This window comes from Sodiomyces alkalinus (genome assembly GCF_003711515.1).
Source record: "Sodiomyces alkalinus F11 unplaced genomic scaffold SODALscaffold_2, whole genome shotgun sequence".
Taxonomy (NCBI): Eukaryota; Fungi; Ascomycota; class Sordariomycetes; order Glomerellales; family Plectosphaerellaceae; genus Sodiomyces; species Sodiomyces alkalinus.
The window spans coordinates 2,185,829-2,196,193 of record NW_021167080.1 but is presented as its reverse complement, the minus strand read 5'-3'; the positions used below and the strand labels follow the sequence as shown (position 1 = coordinate 2,196,193).

The following is a 10,365-nucleotide window of genomic DNA, read 5'->3' as shown; positions in this document are numbered from 1 at the left end:
TGTTGATCGACAAAATCGAGAGTGGGATCAAGTTCGGATGCATCGTAGAGTACGAGACGAAAATAGAATCCTTAAAGGGAAAACAATCCCCTAGTGGGCAGGCATCGTGGAGCTCGGGCGGCTACAGAGTCGAAATGTGTGGACGAAGACATGATCTCGAGGGGGACATGTTTGATGATAAATATCTTGGCCCAGTTTGCGTGTTGTCTTAGGGTCGCCCTCGGTGGGGGGGAGAGCGGAACTGGTTGGCGGTATGTTCTTTTTTTGGCAACCATCGTGCATGTGTAGCGGGTCAGCCACCTATATTGGCATGCGTATATGCAGTTATTTCTCCGTAGGCCGTATTAAGTATTAAAGTGGTAGAACGAAATCTCAACTTGTCCTGCGGCATTTGGTAAGGGAGGGTTGCAGCGGCGCAGCGACGTTAGGATGGATGTTGTCCTGTGGACTTTATTGATACGGAGTAATTACATACACAACCATCTGTCATCCGGTGGTCAGTCTCCGATTGGTCAATGGAATGTTGTGGGGAACTATGGGGCCTCATTATGCCGGCGTGTTCGTGTTACTGACCAATCTAAGGTACCGGCTTGAAGGGAAGTGCCGACCCGACCCTCTTCGAGGGGATCACAGAGGGAATTGCGGGTACTCTATAGGTACTCAAAGGTCGTTCTACTTGTAAATTCCCAAGTCCTCAAGGACGGTCCGATCGGCGTTAACAAGTTGTTCACCGGCGGCTATTTCCTCGTGAGGGCTGCCTCCACGTCAGTGACATTCTAGGCAAAATCTCCTGATGTGCGACCTGAGCAAGGAAACCCGATCTCGGCAGGGAATATTTGAGTTGTGTAAGTTGTGTACGTTGCACCTGGATACCTACCTTACCTTAGGCTACGAGATCCGAGATTCGGACTTTGCTTTGAGCTATGGACCCCGACGTTAGTTCCGTGTTTGGCAAAACAAGTTCCCAGCCATCTTGTCTTGTAAAATGTCGCTAGGTCCAACACTGTAAAGTATGAGACATGGCCTCACATCGAGTCTTGGTTGTATCACCCTGCCGTAAGTTGTGGATGCTGTGGAAGTTGAGAGCCAGTGAAGGGTATGGTGGCCAAGTCCCCTAACTGCCCCAGGCTCAGGCCGCCTATCGGTGAAGAAACAATCACATACACAACGTACCAAGTAAGACCGCGAGTTTTGGTTGCCCCTGGATCTGGACAAGGTACCTCAATGGTTTGAGGGTACGTACCTTACAACTGCCGGGTCTTGGCTTCGCCCTGTCCCTTTATCGCGTCTTGGCAGCGGGCCCCTGACAACGTCACGTCTCGGAGCTATTTTCCCGGCATTATACGACAAAGTATACAAAGTAATTTGAGTTGGTAATATGAGTTTTGAACTAATTAATACCTGTGTTTTGTGCGAAGTATGAAGTCTCACCTCTTTCCACGTCGAGTCTTATTGTTATTTTAGCGCTATAGCTTGCGTACCTTGCACGACAGTAACCTTATGGATCAAAGGGAGAATAAACAAATCACATGGCTGAGCTTGGAGCCCTGGACACAAACATCAGCCAGTGCCATGGTTTGTGGTCGTGCATGTACGAATACCAGTTCTTCGTAATATATTCGTACACTGAACTTCCATACCCCATCCAATGGACGACTCCGCTGTTTGTGCTACTACAGTCTACATAAGGTACACGTCCACTATATATACCTACCTTACTAAGACCATGATAACCGGCGCTCTATTTTTCTACACATGTATTCGGGTTATTATTATGCACTACGTATGCCGGTATACTTGTATTCGACGTCCTTAAGCTGTGTGGACGTAACGGGCAGCGGCACAGTGAACTAATCACAAGTAAGATGAGACACATGTGATCAGAAGTGATGGCTTGTCACTGAGATTGGCGTAAGTCGACAAACCGACCACGTCCATGTACCTTACGATATAAGGTACCTTCATTAGGTACCTATCTTTGCTCGCACTAAGCCGAGTCGAGACAACAGTCCCAACATCCCTTTCGGACAGATCCCCTACAACCAACCAGGTTTATCAACTGTTGGCATTATCACCCGTTATTCCTCCCCTGCAGAGTCCCTATTAGTTAATGGAAAGTTAAAAACTTGCGACCCGATCGACGTCCGCGTTCGGTCCCTACACTACGCGGGCTAGCACCGTTACATTTGCTTCCATCTCCACCCATATTCCTACCCACCTATACCTTACAACACGTTATAGCGCCAAGGTCCCTGAAGAACTCTATTCCGTACGACCGGGGAAGCTTACGCAAGCCATTCTTCCTGGATCCTTGCCTAAGTATCCGCGGCCTGTGCTTCTGTACTTGCCTGGTTCTGCATTAACACGGCAAGGTACTTGCTACGGAATAAGTGGGATCGTCAAAGACTCATACTGTGACGCTATTCTCCAGAAGACAGCTGATACCTCTGGCCAAACAAAGTCAGACACGGAGTATGAAGTACTTCGTGCCCTGTGAATCGCTCTCACACTCGGGTTCCCGAAAACATTCCCCAGTACGGATACTCCGTGTATCTTTGAGTACACCTAATGCCTAGGAAGGTACCTAAGGTACCGAGCTACCTTGGGCGAGAGATCGTCAGTTAACACTGGTACGATCGTCTGAAGCTCGTTTTCCCTACCTACCTATTTCATTTTTCCGTCCCGAGTCCTGACCTCCCAAGCAGTCCGACGTACGTGTACATCCATCCCACTTTAGCTTCTGACAGAAGTATGCATGCATGCATGCAAGCATCTCGCCACGCTCGCCCGAGAGTCCGTTCACCAGCCCCCCCCCCTCTTCGTTGGGAGTCTTCTCCACCTACTTGGTGACCAGCCGCAAGATGGAACCCCCCCAGCCAGGGCCAGCACAGGTGACAGATAGATATAAGAAGGTTAGTCCTGCACGATCCCGATGTCTCTCCCTTTCCTCGAGGCCGCCGCCAATCTCTCTCGCTGCTAGGGATCCCTACTAGAGCAAAAAGTTTGCTGATCTACAGGTCGCCCTCAGTTCTCCGGCCCTCGAACAATACGGATAACCTCCCTTCCTTGAATCCCAACGTTCCTCCGTTCTGTGTGAACGAGAATCCGTGCCGCCCGCCATGCGTACCTCACCCTTCCTGGCCGGCCTAGGCATGGCCACCCTCGCCGCGGCTCAATGCCCCTTTGCAAATCCCGGCGTAGCTCTCAAGGCCCGATCCGACGGCGCATCCGTCGGCTCCCGTGACCACATGCGGCAGTACGAGGTCGACGACAGCGATGTCTACATGACTTCGGACGTTGCTGGTCCCATTGCCGACATGGTCAGCCTTAAGGCCGGCATTCGCGGCTCGACCCTGCTCGAGGACTTCATCCTCCGCCAGAAGATCACTCGGTTCGACCATGAACGGGTAAGTTCTCAGTAGTCACTTGCTGACACTCCTTGTAGACCTGAGTGGTCTTCTTCCCTTTCGTGACTTTCGTCTTGCGTGGCGCGTCAAAATCTGACATCAGTTCCCTCGCACGTGAACAGGTCCCTGAGCGAGTCGTCCATGCCCGTGGCGCAGGTGCCTACGGAACCTTTACCAGCTACGGCGATTTCAGCAATCTCACCGCCGCCTCCTTCCTCTCCGAGGAGGAGAAGACCACGCCCATTTTCGTCCGCTTCTCGACCGTTGTCGGTTCTCGAGGCAGCGCCGACACAGTTCGCGATGTCCACGGATTTGCTGTCAGATTGTACGTTGGGACTCCAGTGCTCCATTGCCCCATTGCTCTCCTATGTTCAAACCGTTTCTTCCCTCTTTACCCTCCACTGGCGACTTGGAAGTCTTGACCTGTGCTGACCGACATACTTAGCTTTACCGATGAAGTAAGTCCACCTGACGCAAAAGAGGCCGGACACAACCTGACCATTTATAGGGAAATTTCGACATGGTTGGCAACAACATCCCCGTATTTTTTATCAATGACGCCGCCCAATTCCCCGATTTGATTCACTCCGTCAAGCCGAGGCCGGACAAGGAGATCCCACAGGCAGCCACGGCGCATGATGCTGCCTGGGACTTCTTCAGCCAGCAGACCACTAGCCTTCATACTCTCTTCTGGGCTATGTCTGGGCACGGGATCCCTCGCAGCTTTCGGCATATGGTATGTTCATTGTTGGCCTCCCGGACAGGCAACAAAAGTTACAAAACATGTTGCTGGACACCAGCAGGACACGCCAAATTCTAACAATGATCTAGGACGGCTTTGGTGTCAACACCTACCGCTTTGTCAACGATGCGGGCGAATCTAAGCTCGCCAAGTGGCACTTCAAGACACAGCAAGGCCTCGCTAGCTTGGTCTGGGAGGAAGCCCAGGTGCTATCCGGAAAGAATGCCGATTACCATCGCCAGGACTTGTGGGATGCCATCGAGTCGGGCCATGGCCCCGAGTGGGAGGTCAGCGTGCAGATCGTGAATGAAGAGGATGTTCTCGCCTACGGCTTTGATCTCCTGGATCCTACCAAGATCCTTCCCGTGGAGGATGTGCCGCTACAGCCGCTCGGTCGCCTAAAGCTCGATGCCAACCCGGTCAACTTCTTTGCCGAGACGGAGCAGATCATGGTATGTACTAGGTTCCGACTTTACTCTCGCTCGTTTGCTACAGTGTGACTCGGAAGCCAACTGACTCGGAAACCCCCCAAAGTTCCAACCCGGTCACGTCGTCCGAGGCATTGATTTCAGTGACGACCCTCTGCTGCAGGGTCGCCTCTTCTCATACCTCGACACTCAACTGAGCCGCCACGGGGGGCCCAACTTTGAGCAGGTGCCCATCAACCGGCCCATACCGAGTGTGCACAACAACAACCGCGACGGGCAGGCCCAGAATCTCATTCACCGCAACAATCGACCTTGTAAGTGTGATTGATTTTTGATAACTCAAAACGGCCGAACCGGCCGGCCGGGTGATGCTGTGGTTTGTGCCCAGTTCTAACGACTGTCCAGACTCTCCGAACACCTTGAACAACGGATCACCCAGACAGGCCAACCAGACTCACGGGAGGGGTTTCTTCACCGCGCCCGGACGTACCGCCGTGGGAAACCTCGTGCGCGAGGTGCCGGACACCTTCAGTGACCACTGGTCGCAAACTCGGCTGTTCTATAACTCCCTTACCCCCGTCGAGCAACAGCAGTTGATTAATGCGATTCGGTTCGAAACGTCCAACGTCGAGTCGGACGGGGTCAAGAGAAACGTCCTCACTCAGCTGAACAAAGTGAGCAACGACATAGCTAACCGCGTCGCCTCCTTCCTCGGACACGACGCCCTGGAACCCGACGGGAGATATTACCACGACAACACGACCAGCGGGGTTTCTACTGCCCGCGAGCGGCTACCGAGCATCGCGACGCTGAAGGTCGGCATCCTGTCGAGCGTGAACTCGGAGGAGTCGCTACGGCAGGCGCAGCAGTTGAAGGAGCGGTTCGGCCCCGAGGGCGTCGTTGTGACGGTGGTGGGCGAGAGACTGGGCCAGGGCATCGACATGACCTACAACCACGCCGACGCAACCGGGTTCGACGGCGTCATTGTTGGCGCGGGAGCCGAGGCCTTGTTTGACAGAGGCCATGATTCCCCGCTTTATCCGGCCGGCCGCCCCCTGCAGATCGTCTCGGATGCGTACCGGTGGGGCAAGCCCGTTGGAGAGCTGGGGACGAATGCGAGCGTGCTTTCCGATGCCGGCATCTCCAGCTCCCGGGATGGTGTCTACACCAGCGGCAATGCGGATGACCAGTTTGTCCGGCAGTTCAGCGAGGGCCTGGCCACGTTCCGGTTCACCGACCGGTTTCCCATGGACAGTACTACCGCTGGTCATCCGTAACTTGTAAGGATACTCGGAGGGATGGAAGGAACATTCTTTTGGTGCCCCTTTCCGGGGATTATCACTCTCACATTTGGAAATGATTTTTTGTCGTCCTCCTCCTATATATAGTGTGAGGGACGTTAATGATGGGTTATAATGCAGCATGATTCCATACTACATGTACATCTTGCCCAGACCCCGAAGCGCTTCTAGAAAAATGCCCATGTAAGATGTAGATCACGTCTGTCAGAGAGTCTGATGCTTTTAGGTGAAACAGGCCACCCGGGATCGCTTCTCGACTCTTGCTGCCTGGAGACAGAGGACTCATGGTACGCATGTTGTGAACCTGTTCCTGGAAGGGGGCGGATGGATGGAGATTGAAGATCGCGCTTAGCGACCCACGTCGCCACGTGTTGAGTTGCATAGCGGAGTGCATTGTACGACTCGTCATTTTATAGTGCATCGTCTAGATGCTTCGAGAACTTCGGTCTTAGGGAGGAAAGCTCATAGCCTCGCATGCCTGATGAATAAGAGTGGAGGAGGGCCATGAGTGATGAGACGGAGACGACTCAGACGAGAGCTACAGAGTTACCTTCGTTACACGTACTGACATTCTGCCAGACCCAGTGAGGTGGGACTCTTGGAGCCCTTCGAGTCGTTCAAGGTCGTCGCAATTGAGATACATGCAATGCATCTCAATCGTGGGAATGTAGCAACTTGTAAGATCACTCCGGACATGAAAATCATTCGACTGGATAAAAAGGGCTGTTGATGAATAATTTAGGCAGGAAAAGTAAAAGACGAGGCAGAAAGCGAATGGAAGAAGAAGAAGAGGGAGAAGAAGAGAAAGTGGAAAAGTGGAAAATCTAAGATAATTAGCGCCCTACTGACAACTGCCAAGAGACGTTGGGGCGACTTGAGGGTCACTTACAACGTACATGAATCGGTGTAGTCGGTGTAGTCGGTGTGGAACGTGCCCCAGGGTGGTCTCCAGTCTCCACCACTACACGTGTACATCGTTCATCTCAGGTACGAACATCCACCAACCACGACGTCTGCTTACACTTCTACAGAGGACATTATTCATGAACAAGGTCTACGAAGATGCATTGACTCAATACATTTGTATACTAGACGGGAGTGCCTGGCATCCCCTCTTGTTCCTGAGTTTTGACTGAATTTGATTGGCTCCGGCTCTTGTTAGTAAGATGACCGTTGAATTTCATGATTTTCATCTCCTGGACAACCCCCACTTCGCCATCTTGTCCTGGTCAAACATGAGATAAAACGGTGAACTACGACTTCAGACGAGTCGCCCCTGGTCGGACGAGGGCGCGAGAGACAATCACGGTATTGGTGGGGTCCGTGGGTACAGGCCGCTAGGAAGATAGGAGGGAGTCAGGAACTCAGGAGTCGGGACTCAGGAGTCAGGACTCTGGAGGGATCAACTTGAATGGCCACGATCTGGGCAGAGGTGGGGATCCTCCTGACCTTTCTATGAGGGACTTGCCTGTGGACTTGCCTGAACTTGGATTCATGTTCTTCTCGGGAATACTCGATGATGGTTCTGATTTTTCCGAGGTAGAGGCGATGTCTCCCATCCCGTTCTGAGATGGAGGCAAGACAAGTATAAATGAAAGCCCATGGCACCCTCAAACAAACATGTCTCTCCTGCCCCTGTCATAGGTCTTCAAGCCACTACTACAAACATTACTTTCTTTCTTTTACAGTTGCTCTTCTCCTTCCACTCCTTACATTCAGTGTTATATCTTCGACCAACCACGATTGACTCGTGTGATAACACTCCTTCAGAAAAGAGAAAATATATCCTCTTCACTCCTATCATTCATCCATTGGATAGTCCCAACAACTCTTCTTAACAGCGCCATCATGAAGTACACCGCTGCTTTCGGAGCTCTCCTCGGTTTGGCCACCATGGCCCAGGCACACATGGAGATGATCTGGCCCCCTCCCCTCCGGTCCAAGTACAACCCCCACTCCACCAACATCGACTACACCATGAACAGCCCGCTGGAGCCGGATGGCAGCAACTTCCCCTGCAAGGGCCACCACAGCGTGCTCAGCACAGCGCAGGGCAAACCCGTGGTCGAGTGGCAGGCCGGCCAAACCTATAACTTCACCGTCACAGGCACCGCCACCCACGGGGGCGGCAGCTGCCAGGCCTCCCTCTCCTACGACGGCGGTAAGACCTGGACGGTCATCCACTCCTATATCGGGAACTGCCCGCTCACGCCGACGTGGGAGTTCGCCCTGCCGCCCGACACCCAGGCCGGCGAGGCCCTCTTCGCCTGGTCCTGGTTCAACCAGATCGGAAACCGGGAGATGTACATGAACTGCGCCCCCGTCACCATCCGCGGGAGTGCCAACAAGCGCGCCCCCGACGGTGGTCGGAAGTTGAGCCAGCGCCCGGCCATGTTCGTCGCCAACGTCGCCAACGGCTGCGAGACCCTCGAGGGGGCGGATCTTGAGTTCCCCGAACCCGGCCCGGACGTCTCCAAGAACACTTACAGGACTACTGGTCCCGTGGGCAACTGCGGCTCTTACAAGAAGCGCTCTGCCAGGACGTTCCGCTCATGAGAGAAGATAGAAGGCGTTAAAGAGGCGGGTACTCTGTTTGTCTTGATTCTACCACTCGTTTATATTGTACTTTATTTCACGTTGAAGCATACGCTCTTGACGAGCGACTTTGGGGTTAGGAGGAAGGTTTTGGCCTAGACGAAATTGCTGGTCATGCACACATACCATTGGTACATGTATCAAGACCGTTTGGAATGAACAGTCTTATAGATGTCCCAAAACGATAGACGACGTTGAAATGCAAATGTCACCCCACACTCTATGTTATACTTGAGTTGGTGTCGCCGGTGCAGCGGTTCGAGTTCCGCGAGGGCGAGGTCAACCGCGGTCGGCACGACTTCCATTTCGGCCCCGCACCGATTCGTCAATCAACCCCCCGGTGAGCCCCGCATTCCCCGCACCGGGAACCCGATTTGTGTGGGTCCCCTTATTCGGAGTCCTTTCCGACGATCGCCCGCAAAAGACAACACGAGTCTACACATCATCCATGATGCACCTATGACGCGACATGAGCTGGGCTTCCAAACCGTAGCTCTGACCACCCAGTTAAGCCAAAACATATATAGATGTACTTGGTAGCTGGTAGGACAAACGCTTTTTCCTCCGCAAAGGTCCAGGGAAAAAAAGCCAGTCTGATCTATCCGTGCAGCAAAACGAGAGGGGAGAGAGAAAAAGAAAAAGAACCCCAATTTCCAATCCGCCAGATCGAACTGCGCCAAAGTCGCCCACCATGTCCACATCGAGGGCCATCACCCTTCGGAGGCTCGCCGTCGCAAGACCGCGACCATCGGCCTTTGCTCCCCTTATATCACGACGCTTTTACGCTCAGGACAAAGAAAACCTCGGTGGTCCCGGAGGACAGGATCCTCCACCCAAGACTCCTCCGGGCGTCCTGCAAGACAGGTACGAACCACCGTTCTGAGTCCTGACTCCTGGCCCGGAGCATTAGGCGGAATGGGGAAACGGGTAGGGTAGTACTGACTTCTTGTCGCCACATGCAGGAACTTTGTCATGACAGTTGCCGGCGCAGCCGTCGTGATCGCGACACTGCTATACGTCACCGCCAAGCCGCGCAGGGCATCTGATCAAGAGATCGAGAAGAAGGTGGCGTCCATGGGAGAGAAGGCCAAGGAGAAACTACGGGACGTCAGGCTAGACGAGCTGAGTGGTCGGGCGAATAAGACTCCGGCGGAAAGAGGGCTTGGGGCCTACCGGACGGATTGATGGAGGAGAACACTGAACACATGGAGAATCGACCGAATCGGAATGGGATATATGGATGGGCTCAGGGGAATGGAGGAAGACTACACAAAAAAAAAAACAGCATGGGTAAGAAGAGAGGGAATGCGGGACAAAATTGGCCAGGTCTGATACAAATCATACAATGAATATCATTACCACAGGCGCTGACGAGATGCGTTGTTATATGCTCCCATGGGGACGTGATGAATACCGTAAAGTCGGTCCAACAGTCAATCGTCAATCCCTCGGACCCTCACCGCCATATTTAGTTCACCTTCTTCGTCCCCCAACCACGCGTTAGAAAATGATTCCACCACCCGCGCAGGAATTCTTTCCGCTGCAACCAAACAATCTCCGGAGGTGTTTCCCGTCTCGGCCCCAGCTCCAACCTTTCCACGACGACTAGTTCCTCGTCCTCCCCCGAGTCCCCTCCCCACGTAATTTTCACCCCGGCCTTGCGACACTCCCAGCACTGTTCTTCGAGGCGTATGCGGTGCGGTAATTCGCGTATCCCGTCCGGGCAGGCTTCCATGGGCACCCCTCGTGGCGGGTCGCCGCTACGGCGATTTCTAAAAGCGATCCGGCGGAGCGCGACGAGCGTCGGGCAAGGACACGGGGTCGAGAAGCTGCTTATTTTCTCGTTGCAGGCGAGGCAGTGGGTTCGCAATGTGTCGGAGAGGCACATTTCG

At 53.4% G+C, this 10,365-nt stretch overlaps 4 protein-coding genes across 4 annotated transcripts in view; 3 read left to right on the top strand and 1 right to left on the bottom strand.

Annotated features, from left to right (window-relative positions):
- SODALDRAFT_356480 (hypothetical protein) overlaps positions 1-1,574 on the bottom strand; it is a gene marked incomplete at both ends in the record, with an annotated part of 1,709 nt that extends 135 nt beyond the window's left edge. The window contains 8 exons of the mRNA XM_028613914.1: positions 126-241; positions 378-441; positions 476-533; positions 677-754; positions 893-921; positions 1,030-1,070; positions 1,174-1,207; positions 1,530-1,574. Of these exons, the coding sequence (XP_028468295.1) occupies positions 126-241; positions 378-441; positions 476-533; positions 677-754; positions 893-921; positions 1,030-1,070; positions 1,174-1,207; positions 1,530-1,574 (465 nt within the window). The remainder of the gene's footprint in view (positions 1-125; positions 242-377; positions 442-475; positions 534-676; positions 755-892; positions 922-1,029; positions 1,071-1,173; positions 1,208-1,529) is intronic.
- Positions 1,575-3,152: 1,578 nt separating this feature from the next.
- Positions 3,153-5,854, top strand: SODALDRAFT_270266 (catalase-3; the record flags this gene model as incomplete). The annotated part of the gene is made up of 6 exons (XM_028607709.1): positions 3,153-3,407; positions 3,530-3,736; positions 3,916-4,143; positions 4,239-4,601; positions 4,684-4,891; positions 4,983-5,854. The coding sequence occupies 6 exons, from the start codon at positions 3,153-3,155 to the stop codon at positions 5,852-5,854; spliced, it is 2,133 nt and encodes a 710-aa protein (XP_028468294.1).
- A 1,761-nt stretch (positions 5,855-7,615) lies between these two features.
- On the top strand, positions 7,616-8,434 carry SODALDRAFT_306788 (putative extracellular protein; the record flags this gene model as incomplete). Its single annotated transcript, XM_028609047.1, has 1 exon — positions 7,616-8,434. The coding sequence occupies exon 1, from the start codon at positions 7,727-7,729 to the stop codon at positions 8,432-8,434; it is 708 nt and encodes a 235-aa protein (XP_028468293.1). The 5' UTR covers positions 7,616-7,726.
- Positions 8,435-8,918: 484 nt separating this feature from the next.
- Positions 8,919-9,773, top strand: SODALDRAFT_330205 (hypothetical protein). Its single transcript, XM_028611148.1, has 3 exons — positions 8,919-9,016; positions 9,084-9,337; positions 9,436-9,773. The coding sequence occupies exons 2-3, from the start codon at positions 9,165-9,167 to the stop codon at positions 9,656-9,658; spliced, it is 396 nt and encodes a 131-aa protein (XP_028468292.1). The 5' UTR covers positions 8,919-9,016; positions 9,084-9,164; the 3' UTR covers positions 9,659-9,773.
- The last annotated feature ends 592 nt before the right edge of the window (positions 9,774-10,365 follow it).